Here is a 15,445-nt window from a genome sequence, read left to right on the forward strand (position 1 = left end):
GTTTTTAGATATAACTTACTCAAGTTCGCGGACTTAAGTTCCCGGACGGAGTTCACAAACTCCAGAAGAAATTCTCGGGTTGAGAACTTCCGTCAGTTCGCGGACTTGGCTCACGCCACTATTCGAGTTCTCTTGATCAACAAAGTTCGCAAACTTCGGTTCAAGGAATAAGGACTTATACATATATGTGTTTCCACAACAATGCTTATATCCTCCAATGGTTATATAATCTAAACTCACATTTCAATCATTGAAACATTCTTAAAGGACGTTGATATTCTATAGTTGTTATTTACAAACTATTTTTCGTCAAAGTAAGCAATTTTCAAAGTGATTGAAACTTGTCATGACTTTTGTCACTAGGTAAAGATGAACTTGGCTAAAGCGAAAGCTTACCAACACATATTTTGAGAAATAGATAGGCGAGATAAACTCGGCTCGAAATAGCAAATGTGTATAATCTAAGTCTATATAGCTAAACGACTTTTGTCTCAATATACGAGATAAATATACTTTTGAGTGATAGATAAGTTCAAGTCTCCACATACCTTTTAGTCAATGAAGATCCACCGGTTCCTTGAGTAGTCCTTCGTCTTGTATGATGATTGCCATGGAGTTCTTGAGCTCAACTACACTTTATATCCTAGTCCGAGGCCTTAGCTATAGTAGACTAGAAATCAAGACTTATAGTTTTGATCACTAACATTGACAAACATGCTTGAGATAGCAACGCATGCGAGTTCGACCGAACAATGCTCTAACACCTTCTTCTTTAGAATACCAGGTATTTTAATAGTGTCAGCTGAGACATTACCTGTCAAAGCATGTAAGGAGATTTCCATATCACTCTCAACAAGAGGTTCTTCATCAGTTTCATGCTCAGTCTTTCCTCCCTCCTCATAAATTTCCTCAGCTTTATCTCCTATCAATACACATAAATATTGTTTCTTACAATTGTGGCCTCTCATGTAGGGTTCATCACAATTAAAGCATAACCCCTTTGATTTTCTAGCTTGGACTTGTTCAGGAGTGAGTCTTTTGAGTGTTAGTGTGGGGCCTACTTTAGGTGGTGGTGGCTGAGGAGGTGATGGAGTTCGCATTGAAGTAGGTTTGGGAGGGAAGGTAGGTGAATGAAAAGGTCTTGTGGTGGAAAAGTTGGTAGGAAAAGTTCTTTGTGTAGGCTTAGTGGGTTTGTTGTAGGGCCAAAGTTTTTTCCTGCATCCTAGTATGAAGTAATGTTTTTGGTTCAAACATGATCACTGAACCCCTGAGTTCTTCATTTAATCCACCAATAAAACTTGCTACGAAGTATGTTTCAGGAAAATCCTTATGAACACTGAGCAGTAATGCCTTTAAATACTCAAATTCTTCAAAATAATCATCTACAGTAGTTAGATAAGCTAATTTATTGAAAAATCCCACAATATTATCATGAGTAGGGTTCTCAAATCTTGCACAAATATTATCACAGACGTACTGCCAAGGAATACAGGTTTTATTGAGACATAAATTATCATACCATTTAGTTGCTTTGCCATCTAGATGTAGAGCTTCCATCCTCGTCTTGTTGAGATCCGGTATATTGTGCATCTGAAAATAGTGTTCACATTTTTGAATCCAGCCTTTTCAGTCATATCCATCGAATATGGGAAAGTCGAGTTTGGGCATACGATGTTGTGGATTGAAATCTCGACCACCAGAATGAGCAGTAAAAGGAGATCCACCATTTTGGTTAGAGAAGCCATGATTACATCCTTGAGCTCCATTTGGATCCTTGTTAAGATATCTAGTACAAAAAAAAAAATTCAACTGAGATTGCAGACCCTTTTCGATATCCGCCTTAAGTGACTGCGTGCTATTTTCAATCTCTGCCTTCATTGATTGTAAATCATCTTTCTTCGACGTTGTACTGATTTTCGGAGCTATATTGTTGACCTTCAAGTGTAAGGAATCAATCTCAATTTGTTGCCTATTGGTGGTTTCCTGTAATTCTTTGCAAGTCTGAACCACCGTGATGGATGATAGGAAAGAACGACTCTGACGTCAACTATACTGTTCTTCGTACGATTTGGTAATAAATTGAAAAGAAAAGAACGAAAATAGATCGGAAAAATAGTAAATCTGCAGTAACATCCAACTAACACTTCATTAATTCATACTTAGTTGAAAATAGGGTACTCTTACAGTTTAAATACAACACCCAATGAAAAGGGAAACCCTAAACTAGGAATAAATCAGAGTTGGACACCTGTCCACAATCAATTAGGCCAATAATAGTCAATGATTAACTGGATGACTCACTTATTGATAAGTGCATAATTCATATGATTTTAGTGTCCATTCCATACTTGTTTTAGCTATTATTCTTGCATATTTTCGTATTATTATTCTTGTTTTCTCTTGTTTTCCTCTAATAGGTGAATCATCCACAAAGGATCTATAAAGTGCTGAAAGATCTAGGAAGAGAATTATTCCAAGTATCCAAGCGCCAAAGTCCAAGAGAAGTGGAAGAAAAGCGACGAAAAGGAGCAAAACACTCATAATCAAGACACAGGCCAAATACCGATCTTAAATCATTAAAATTAAGGATTTATCATCACCATCTTGAATAGAATTTAAATATAAAAGAACGCAAAAATAATGAGGTCATTCCGAGTTCGGATGAAGAAGTTGTGGCCAAAACAGTTTTGATTGAATACCGAAGATAGTGCGGTCCGCGAACTGGGTTCGCGGACGGCGTTCGCAGACTTAATTCCGAAATTTCTGTTGGATTTTGAAGTTAGCGGACTGGTTTCGCGCACCTAGCAAAGGATAAACGTGTATTTACTCCTTGGAAGACCTAAGGGCACGTTTGGGAACGTTATTTCGTTATTTTGGGACGGGTTCTTGAACCGAACCCAATACGTGAACGCCAAGCAATGTAAAACCTATAAAAAGTTATTAGGTTATGTGAAAGAGAGGATATCATAGTTCACGAAATTGTTAGGGTTTGGAGAGAAGGAACATCACATGGAGAGATTATCAATCGTAACGTTATCTCTTACTTTTCTCATATGTTTATCATGGGTGTTTCTACATCCATGAGTAGCTAAACATCTATTGATTAAGGATGAATTCTAAGTTGTAAACAAGATATGAGTTATTATATTAATCTACTTTGAAGTTTTTCACATGATTATCGTTTGTTTATACTATTTGAATATTTATGATTGATTGATAGATTGTCTAGGTGGCCAACTGGATTGATTTGTTGATTCAATTTATTGCTAGTATTGAGTTAGGGGATAAGTAATCGTCGAATAACCTTTACACAAGTAGAGAACACGAAACCTTGCAGAGAGATTATGTGGAGCGATTGTGTGTATAAACAACACTAAAAAGTGGACCTTGAGCTAAGAGTCTAACTATTAGGATCAACCTATAAAATTCACAAAAGATAAAGCATTCGACCTAATTACACCTTGAGTGAGCTACTACTAGGTGGTTAGGCAAGTAGAATCTGGTATTGGAGAGCTTCCGTATTCAGTGATAAAAGGAATTTAGGGAACAACACTAAGCTAGCTGTTATTCCACGGTTGGTGATAATCTATGATTAACGACGAGTAGGCAATTATAATAACTCATTGACGGTTTATATATGAAGAAGGATTCCTCGATCATATCTCTCTCTATTGATTACAATACAATTTTATTTTGCTTTGATTATTTATTTTGTTCACAATCTAAAACAAAACCCCCCTTGTGACACTTTGACAACTAAAACTCACTGCTCTTCGTGGGAACGATCCTTACTTCCATTATATTACCAGTTAATTGTGTGGAAATAAGATTATTAATTTGATTGCACCTATGAAACGCATCACTTATTTAGGCAGGCGGACGTGTGATGAGGGCACCTGAGAGTAAACACATGGCCAAACTTAGAAAAGCACATGACAGAAACCATATTACATATTTACAGAATTTTCTAGGCACATGGTTTAAAAATAGAAAAGAGATGGAGGGTTTATTGAATAGTCACTTTTAACATAACATTACTACTTCTAATCCAGGTGGATGATGACCTTGTGGATTTACTTTCCTGTTATATATCAGCTACAAATAATAAATTTCAATCTTTTAAACTTGCCTTCTATTGATGAAATTAGAAGTACAATAGCTTAAATGCCATATTGGAAAGCACCGGGGACCTAATAGATGGGAGGTCATATAACAACATATAATACACTTTCTTCAAGTCCCAATTTGAATTTCTCTTATCAAACTTTGTTTCTTAAAATCGACTATCCCTTTACTCAAAGTGACGTTAAACCAATTAGTTTATGCAACACAAAAATTTTATCTAAGTAAATGGCCAATAGGATGAAACCTGCCATATCTAAGATTATATCACCTTAAATTTTGTGTCTAGTAAGTATTATTCAAGATAACAGTGTCATAGCATATAAGCTGCTTGACACAATGGAAACAAATAAGGATGGAGTAAATGATATTGCATCCAAACTTGACATGTTTAAGGCGTTTCATCGGGTTGAGTGCTCTTTTGTTTGTGATAGTTTAAAACATCTTGGTTTTGCTGTTAGTGGTGCAAGATGATATATCACTATCTTAGGATTCATACTCTTTCTGTTTTACTAAACCTGATCACTTACTTTACTCATTCTAGAGGATTAACATAAGGATATAGTTTATCTCTTTATGTTTTTATAATTTCCACAAATACTTTGCCTCTTCTCTTAATTTAAACTGAAACTAAAAATAAATAATCATAGGGTGAAATCAGGTAGAATTGGTCAAGCTATTACACATCCGTTTTTTTTTTGTGCAGATGATGTGATTTCGTTTCTTAGAGATAAAACTTCCAAGTGATGATATACACAAGATACTTTATTTAGGTTTAATACAGCATCGGGTCAAGTAATTAATCATATTTAGAGTAACATTGCTTTTAGTAAAAAATTATCTAGGCATCGATAAACTGAGATAACTAATTTGTTGCAAATGAAGTCAATGAAGCTCTTGGATAAATATCCAGGAGTTCCCTTATTCCTGAGATCAAAAGTTTTAGGTTTCCAACCTCTAATTTCTCGAATGCAGCAAAAATTTGATGTTCGGAAGGAAAAGTTAATCCCTCAACTAGGAACAACTATTCAGATTCAAATAGTGATGAACTTTGTTGCTATATACCAGATGTATTATTTCTTATATCATGTTGCTATCTTACAACAGTTAGAATTCATTTAAAGAAGTATCGGTGAGAACATCAACTAAACAAGAAAGGATTTAATGCAAAATATTGGGGAAGCTTATGTCTTCCGAAAAGGTATGGGGGCTTAGGTTTTAAGAATATTAATAAAATTAATTTATCTTTTTTAACTTAAAATGGCATGATGTATAATCCTCATGAACTTTGCGTAAGCCGTATTAAAATCTTAATACTTTCCTAAAGCATTCTCTTTTACATTCTAAAGAATCTAAACAAGGGAACCGAAGTACTTGGATGTGTAAGGGAATATGTAAAGGAGTTGAAATAGTTTAAAAGTATCATGTGTGAGAGGTTGCTGAAGGAGAGGAAATAAACATATGGTAAGACAATTGGTTGTATAAGGAGGAAGACCAGGTGATCAACTGAATTTCATCTGCAGGACTATAATACTGTTGATAAACGGATCAATCACTTTTCTCATGAGTGGGAAGAGACAACTCTGGATAAAAAATTTTATTCATCTCAGATTGATAAAATAATACAGGTAAGGATTCCATCTATGGATAAGGAGACTATTAGGTGGTGTTTGAGCATTGCTCGGTTGAACCCATAAGTTGTGCTATCTCAAGTTTTGCCATCTATGGATAACGAGCATTGATCGATATATTGCTATCCAAATTTCTAATATTCCTTAATTTGCTTAAATTTTTAGCAATATTTCGATGAATTTATATACCACATGTCAAATCATAAATAAATCCACGATCCAATGTCAATAAAAAATCATTTTCCCTTGATAGTGTGGAATAATTAGCCAAAATTAAAATCCAGAAAATGGAATACTTTAGTGTGGACTGCTAAAGTATAAGTCCGGTTAAAACTCACACAACAAATTTTAGTCAAATATGCCCTTTACTTTTAACTCGATTCTTTATTTTGTCCTTTTTTCTCTCTAATTTAAAATTAATCGCGAAAAAGGTCTTAACTTTCAAAATATAAGTCGGATTTTAATAAAATTTATATTTTTGGAAAGGCCTCAAAAAAACCTGTAAAACAAGACCCATCATTGATATTAAATTCGAAAAAGAGTATGCATTATGCACCCAGGTGCACCTGGCCAAACCTTATTCCTCATAAGAATATGCATTATGCACCCATGTGCAACATGGAAAAAACCTATTTCCTATAAGAACATGTATTATTCACTCGTGTGCAAGCTGACGAAAACTTTTTTTTAAAGTAAGAATATGCACTATGCACCCGGGTGCAACTAGGCCAAAACCAATTTCTTATGAATATGCATTATGCACCCAGGTGCAACCTGGTCAAAGCATACTTACTACTCCCTCCGTCCCACTCCTAAGTGACCTATTTGATTTTAGATTTTGTCCCAATGATAAGTGACCTATATCACTAAACAATGAGATATTCCGGAATTATCCTTTTAGTTAATTATAAATAATATATGAAATATGTATAATTTGATAGGCATGTTTATATTCGTTACGTAGGTGTTTTAAAATGCTTTTCAATTGTATGAAATTTGCGAACATCCGTGGAGTATTTTGAGAGATAAACCATTTTTAAATTTCACTAGTTATTATTCATAAGGGTATAATTGTAAAAAATGATTAAAAATACTATTTTCCTTGCTTGCCTTAAAAATTGTGCAAATTTCAAATAGGTCACTTAGGAGTGGGACGGAGGGAGTATAAGAATATGCATTTGCATTATATACTTGGGTATAACCAAGCCAAAACCTATTTCTGGAAAGAATATGCATTATGCACTCATGCACATCTTATGTACTTCGTGGATACATCTTGGTTTATCCTAGTAATCACCTACAATATATTATAGACAACCAAAATTACTAGTTCATGATCTCGATCAATAAACCCACCACCATTACTATCACATTAACCATTAGAACATCAACTAAAAAAAAGTATTAAAAAAGAAATATAAGAACAACAAAAAATTCAAAAGAAAATGTACATTATGCACTTACGTGCATCTAGGTCAAAACCTATATTTCTGTCAAAATATACGTTATGCACTCAGGTGCATCTTGTGTATTTCGTTGATAAATCTAGGGTTAACCTACTAATTACCTCCAATTTATTATACACCATTAAAATCACTGAAATTTGCAATTTGAATGCAAAGCTAATCTTCCATTACATTCTTCGCCGTTCAACTGCTCCTCTTAGGTCTTCTAGAATTCATCTTTAATTAGCTTGTAAAGCTCATAGAGCTAATATGAACTCAACCCAAATTTCATATGTTATTGTCGTTGTATAATATTAGAACTCCATCGATCTGACCCCTGCTGTTCACAACCACGATTCCACGACATTACCAATTGGTCAATTGGTACCGTGAAAGCATGGTACACAACCATCTATTTACCTATCAAATTGAACCCAATTCCCTCCCCATCGAGTACCACGAGATGCAATTCGACCCAATCTTGGATTGCATACAAAAACCCCAAAACAATCGATGTTAAAACCCTCAATTTCAGTTCAACTGAAGAAACCCCAAATATGTTGTTGTAAACACACTTCATTCAAGTCTCAGTAACAATCCAAACTACCACCACTGACAAAACTATCAATCCTTGATACACAAACAAGTTGATTCATGGAAATAACACTTGTAGTCTTCAATCTCTAGCAACTTCAACTTCTGATTTCTGAAGAACAGATTGAACTCAGTTTGCGGGAAGGTAAACCAAACTTTCATTGCAGAAATATATCGATCCATGATCTCTCCGTCTCGGTTTCAAGATGGCAGCTTGAAGAAGAATGAATCTCATATTCGGCCTTTTTCTCATGATTAATTTTCGAATTGATTATAAAAGGAGTGGCATATAGGTGACTTAAAATCAAATATTAATACTTTCAGTTTGGGCAGAATGCCCAAAATGGATATTACACCCATTGAATGTAATTATTGGTTTTTTGAACTATAGTGATATTGTGCTTATCCTATACACCCAGGAATTCAAATCCAAGAATTAATTAACCAATTATGTAGATTAAAATCAAACTCTAATCGTCACCGATTCATCACTTGCGTCAAATGTGACATGGATGGAACATGAACTTCTTGTGCTCTTGAGGATAAAAGTTCTTTAATCTTAATAACATCTAATAGAAGCAGGGACGGAGCCAATGGTTGACTAACCCTGGCTCTAGCTAGACCCCCAACCAAAAATAATAATAATATCATCTACTAGTTTACATTGGTTTTACCTATATCCCATCCCCATTTTTTCTAAATCCCATCCCAACAACATAAACCAAGTGTATAACTCTTTTTAGATTGAGTAAACAATACTCACACCAATATTTCATAATCTTCACACTTAACCTAAACCCTCACCACCGTCAAATTAATTAGGTTTCAAACTTAATTTGTAAATCACCATCTTAATCAAGATCGAAGATCCAATTGCAAAACTTACTTAAATTTCAATGAATACTGTAATTATATGAACAATTAAAGTAAAAGAATCCATATAATATTTTTAAAATAGGGTGAATCCGAAACCTAATTGAAAAAGAAAATATTATTGAAAACAATATGTTTCTTGAGACATTCAAAGGTAATCACTTATAGTTTTATTACACATGGTTTCAATCGCATCATCACAAAAGGTAGAGTCCGATAAAAAAAAGTAATCAAAATCCCGTTATGTGATCAAACTATGTTTATGGAACAATATTCTCAATCCAGGGAGGATCCCGCCAACGCTCTCGACCCCATTTCAGTATCCACTACAGGTGAGAGATTTACCCATGTTTTGAATCTGCTGATCATATTGTGCGTTTGATATGTTCATCATCACTGCTTACTAATACTGTTTGCTCAAACAAAACTTCATATCCATGTTTTAATTATCTATTATAATTCTAGTATATTACTAGATGACTGCTTCAACAATGCTGGGACGACCAAAGTAGGGGGCTTGTTTTTTGTGACGCAATTTGCAACAATTTTTGCAACAATATCTGTAACAGTGATTTTATAACATTTATAAGCGTTATATTCTTGTAACACTTATATTGTAACAATTGTGTAACATATTTTGTAACATTTATGTAACAGTTTTAGATCTGATGGCTGAGTTTTGTTGGCAATCAACGATCAAGATTAAAATTAAAAGTTAAGGTGACGGTTTTTTAACCATTTTCATGCCGTATTAGCCGTCAATTGGTTCGACTTCCTTCGGTTTCATCGCTCCTAACCGTTGTCGGGGACCATAATTCTCCGATTGTTGACTCAATTTCGAAAAAAACGACCAATACCCATTCAATTGAATCGATTAAAAATGAAAAAAAGGCGTTGCAAACAATGCATTTTTAGGCCCCATAGTGACAGTATAGAAGGGACTCCCTTCGGTCTTCCCGATTAATTGGACCAGCCAGCAACAACCATTGCGATTAAATGCTGCTGAAGTATTCGAGGTTATAAAGCTTTCTCTAAGACATCTTCCCAAAAACAAATCTTCCCAAAAACAAATCTCGTGACAGTTTCATCGAAATTGAATATTATGGTACTGGTGGTGTAGGTGGCGCCGTGCTCGCATCAAGTTAGGCTTAGATTTGAGAGAGTGGAAGCAGACGGAGGTTGATTAACCTTGTTATCTGATACAATGTGTTTTGTTCACCCAATCTAGAAGGGTTAAGCGAAATTTAATGTGTGGAGATGAGATGGGATATAGGGAAAGTGGGGATGAGATATAGATGAAACCTTTACATTTCGTATTTAGCCCCACCTAGTATTTTGGATTTAGTCCACAAAGTTCCACACATTTATTAAAATTTCGTTTTAGCCCCCCTTGATTTTATTTTCTGGCTCCACCACTCAATAGAAGGGGCTTTGTACATCACGAAGATGCTCACGGTGCGTCGACCCGCGCCTCATTCTCCATCCTATAACTACAAAGCAGTAAACTTAATTACCATTTAAAATAAAACTAGCAGTTCTTAGAAAAACTGAGAAAAAACTAGCTAGATTCATCTAAACCACAACGAATGATCAGGCTCCTGGACTAATTTACAATCGGAAAAGAAATTTAGCCGTCCAAAGCTGGGGATCCCGATAAAATCATAGGAGACTAAATGGTGATTAAAATAGATATGTAGCTGTTTTCAAAGCTCTCATCAAGGTTGCTTCCAAAACAATTCAATATCCCTTCAAGTAAAATGATTTTAATTTCATTGGGATCATTAAAATGCTTAAACTAATTCAATTAGAACACAAAAAAATTAATAAAAGATTGAATTCATCGTCTTCATTTCGTATTAGTCTTCTTCCTTCTCATACCTTCGATTTCACGATATCTTTTTGGAGAAAAATCCTAACCCTAACCCTACGCCGCAGCCTTCGTCTTCCTTTCGTCAACCTTTTGACATCATCATATACTTTTGATACACAATATTTATACACAAAATTGGTTAAAAAGACCAAAATCAATAATTTTTGGATGAAAAAAACATTTAGATTTTGATACTGTTTAAATGGACAAAAATATAAAAATAGCCAGGATGTAATCAGTTTCATCCTACCCATTTTCAAATACTTTTTCTTATTTTTAATTTACACGAGGATGCATCCATTTTTATCGTTGCTATTTTTTAAGTTTAAGTCCGGATGAATCCAGTTTCATCCTTGCTAATTTTTTTTTGTCCATTTCCCCCATACTAATTTTTTACTCGTCCATTTGAACCATGTTTTAAATTTTTTTGGACAAATGACCCATTTTCCGATATTTATATATGTCTGTAACACCCCAATGTACAAATGATTGATCACTGCTGATTTACGAGGAAAGTGATACTACGTAGAAAGAGAGAAAGCGATCAATCGAGGGATGGAGTAGATAGTTGGGTATATATATATATATATTGCTCGAATCCTTCGAGAGAGAGACAGACAGTGTGCGAGATGGCGTCGTCAAATGGAGGAGTACCACCGGGGTTTCGGTTTCATCCAACAGATGAAGAATTACTTCATTACTATTTGAAGAAGAAGGTTTCCTTCGAAAAGTTTGATTTGGAAGTTATTAGAGAAGTTGATTTGAATAAGATGGAACCATGGGACTTACAAGGTAAGAACTCTCATACTATAGCTTCATGATCAGTAAAGAGCTAATTTATACTGGCAAACTCCTCTTAATTTCTTGCCTTGCATGGTTCTGTAATACGTAATTAACCATGCAAAATTCATGCATATGATTCTTGCGCCATGGTGAAGTCGGTTCACTAACTTTTTCTTTTCTTGTTGTTGTGTATCATTTTTGTCAATTGTGATAGCAATTTCTGAAAAACTCACTATGAACTTTTCATATCTGAAAACAAATTAATATTGATCAATAGTAATTCTCTTACTAGTATTTGAAAGTTAAAGAGTCGTTTATACTTTTTGAAAAGATAATCAAATCTACTGATTATCTTCTAGTGTTTATTCTGTCAGAGAATTCTCATCAAGATAAGAGAATCCTTGTGTCAGAGACTCAGAAAAAAACCAAGACCTAAATGGGAATTTTAGTTCTTCCGGCCGGATCCTGTAGTCCAGGAGCCAAAATACCTAATTAAATCACATTTGTTGACACGCGTCCTTTACGGTAGGACCATTTGACACCATTTTCTAGGTAACCCCAATTAACTCAATAAGAGGTTAGCTGTTGAAATTTGAATGTTCAAATGAACAGTCAACCTAGCTACCATCTAGTCAGAAACCTGTTATTTGAACTCTACAGTATTAATTCCTCCTCACCTAGGAGGATAACGCGCCAAAGTCTGGAAATCAGATCCATGTTCGCAAGATGAGTAGGATAGAACACTGCATTAGCCTCTGGAGGATGCAGGTGAGAATAGGAGTTCCATAACAGCTAGAAGTTAGCAGATTTTCACCATATCAACATTTAAGTACACGACATCTCCTCTATTATGCGGATGTAATTGTTATATCTTGCGTTCTTTTATCAATACAATCTTCATTGGTTAAATTTGTTTATATCATGCAGAGAGGTGCAGGATAGGTTCAACACCACAGAATGAATGGTACTTCTTCAGTCATAAAGACAGGAAGTATCCTACAGGCTCAAGGACAAATAGAGCAACCAGTGCTGGATTCTGGAAGGCAACCGGGAGAGACAAGTGCATTAGGAACAGCTTCAAGAAGATTGGTATGAGGAAAACCCTGGTTTTTTATCGAGGTCGAGCTCCTCATGGCCAAAAGACTGACTGGATCATGCACGAGTACCGGCTCGAGGACATTGATGATGCGCAAGGCAATGTTAGTGTAAGTAGTTCCACCCCGGATAATTAGTTATATGATTGATTCCCTAGCTGTACCTTAATATAGATAGTTTAGTCCCTACCATGCATATTGAATCACCTTTAGCTATATCTATCCAATGAATTCAAGCCCTACAACTCAAAAGCTAAAGCCAACCCCTACGGTAACGTTAAGCCTTTGTGCAGTAAAACCAGTGGCTCGTTCACTCATCCTGTAAGTCATCATCTATCTACACTCACGCATGATTAGTTGTAAATGATGTGAGATGCAATTGCATCCGAATCCATGGATAAAGGGGGTCAGAAGGCGGAGACATATATGAAGGCATTTTTGGCTTATAGTCCCAAAAGCATTATATAGATAGAATTACAGATGAGTAATTTAAGTATATGATAATTGATATGTGGTTTACCACTGCTTCGTGCTCGCATCTTAGTTTGCTTTTTTTCAAATGGTTCGTCATAGTTCATATATAGCCTTGCTCTGTAATGCTTCTTAAGACCCTCAGTTTCAAATCAAATAGAATACATCGTTAAGTTTTAAAAGCATGCACGTCCCATTCACCTTACATTCTCTTTAATTTGGAGTTTCTTACCAATAAAACCTTACTTAAAAAGTTAAAAACCCTTCATCTCCTTCAACAAAATTGGTAGCACCACCACCAACGAATTCCCCAACATGAAAACACACTATTATGCTTGGTCTAGTCTAGTTCCTAGCAAGGCTCACCAAACTGATTTCCTCAAGATCAATTAATGAGAGAACCATAAAATGCCCAAATTAACGAGAGTTTAAGTAATCATCAAGTAAAAAACTTAAACTAAGTAAACAAGTAGTTTAATAACGTTGACTCTTTGTATGCACGTGATTAGCCATGTGAGAACACGTAAGTCCCAAGTTTAACCTAGTTTAGTAAGAATGAAGGTACATACAAAGTAAAAGGTTCTCTTACATCAAATTAAGTTGAGTTTTTACTAATTGGTTGGAAGTGAACTAGAAACTAAGCAATGTAAATCTCTTTTGCAATATTGTCTGGTTTTGTCATTGGTTTAGTAAATTAATGGTGCACCAGTGCTGCATGTATTTGCCAAGTTATTGTCATGGGATTTGGGCATCGAGATCCCCTTTGTCCCGGCTTAGGTTTCTTTTCGCATCCCACTTATTTTGGTTAACATTAATTAGGATTCTTCTTTCAACCATTTCAAAAGGATACATGAGTTTCATGCATTATTGAGGTGTTACATAATACATAGAGCTACATGAAAAGGATTCTTCTTTGTTCCATGTGCATTTATCCTTGGACCGACGTAGAGTGCTAGCAACAATATTGAGACTTGGGAGCACTAGCTAGTTGTACAAGGTATAGTTTCAAGTTTTAATAACTGGGCGTGTTTTATGATTACGTAGGAAGATGGCTGGGTAGTATGCAGAGTCTTTAAAAAGAAGAATTTATTTAAGGTAGCAGGAAATGATCATCTACAGGGAGGAGGTAGCAGCAGCCATCGGTAATGCAGATCATCAACACCACCACCATTTACTCATGAACAATGCGACCGCAAATAATCAGCAAAGAGCAACCTTGACAGCAAACAACAATACTATTCATAATCACCAGGAATATCTTCGTCGACAACATGGTCATCAGCAAATAAACACAAGTTTCGATCTCTACAAACCTGTAGACCTCGCTTTACATTACTCTCATCTTTCAGCCCCTTCAACTGATCCTCATCACCACCACCATTACATGCAACAACAACAAACTAATACTGATCATGACCTTCTTCAAATTCAACAACCAATGGGCGGGGGATCATACCATGATTATAACTCTGCTAATCCTGCAATGCTCAAGCAGCTTTTGTCGAATCAGAGAGATTGTGACAGCGGGGGTGATAGTTTAGTAGTTGCTACAGGGCAAGTGCATGAATATCCACCAAATGCAGCTGTTATTGAAATGGGCTTAGATATAGTAGGAACGACAACTACGTCATGTGAACCGACTGCAACACAGCAGATGATGGGCGGAGGAAGAGATGATGAACACGATCAGCACCCCCATAATCATCAACAAGGGTTGAACGATTGGGCCATGCTTGATCGATTAGTCATGACTAATAACAACACTAATACTAATCATGATATTGGTCAGAATCAAGAAGAATCTTCTTCTTCAAAAGGGGTGGCTAAATTTGGTGATCATCAGGATGAAGTGCATCAACAACAAACAAATGCTTCGTCATCATCGACTCAACAAATAAATCCACTCTCACTTCGTGGTGAAATGATGGATTTTTGGGGGTATGGAAAATAATAATGAGAACGATAAGCCATGCATACATACATAAGCATTCGATTTATTATCAGTTAAATATGTATTTATTTTTATATAATAATTATTAAGTTGATGTGATATTAGATGGACATGAGTCGAATTAAATTATAGCCTGTTATTAGTGACATTCAAATAAGGGATTGTATTACGATGCTGGTTTCCTAGACCAGATTATGCAAAACATTTTGGCACGTGATAGACCACGAACGATTAGCCTGCTGCTTGCATTTGGAATTGAAGAAACGTAGCGTAGATACGTGAAAAATGTCAAAGTAGAGTGTCAACCTCCCCACTTCCAAGAAGAGATGCTAAAGAGTATTCCCTTCAAGGTTGGGGAAGTCTCCCCATATCCCAGAGAAAGCGCTACATAGCGCCTCTTCCCTGTTGACAGGCACGTGCACAGTCCAAATCATGTGGGTTCATAAAGAAAAATCTAAGGTACACTTGTATCTAGGGCTGCACAGGAACCGTCCCGTCCCGTGGAACTGTCCCAGAACCGTAGGAACCGTCCCGGTACCGAGGTCAGATGGGACAGGTACAAGTACCAAAAACCGGTACCGGGCCTAGAATAGGTACAAGTAACGGTCCTA

General features: G+C 35.7%; 1 protein-coding gene across 1 annotated transcript; it reads left to right on the forward strand.

Moving 5' to 3' along the window:
* Positions 1–11,164: 11,164 nt before the first annotated feature.
* LOC113332926 (protein BEARSKIN2-like) lies at positions 11,165–14,944 on the forward strand. The gene is made up of 4 exons (XM_026579423.1): positions 11,165–11,327; positions 12,246–12,523; positions 13,928–14,011; positions 14,043–14,944. Exons 1-4 carry the CDS (start codon positions 11,165–11,167, stop codon positions 14,832–14,834), a joined length of 1,317 nt encoding a protein of 438 aa, XP_026435208.1. The 3' UTR covers positions 14,835–14,944.
* The last annotated feature ends 501 nt before the right edge of the window (positions 14,945–15,445 follow it).

This window comes from Papaver somniferum, unplaced genomic scaffold (genome assembly GCF_003573695.1).
Source record: "Papaver somniferum cultivar HN1 unplaced genomic scaffold, ASM357369v1 unplaced-scaffold_132, whole genome shotgun sequence".
In the NCBI taxonomy this organism is placed as follows: Eukaryota; Viridiplantae; Streptophyta; class Magnoliopsida; order Ranunculales; family Papaveraceae; genus Papaver; species Papaver somniferum.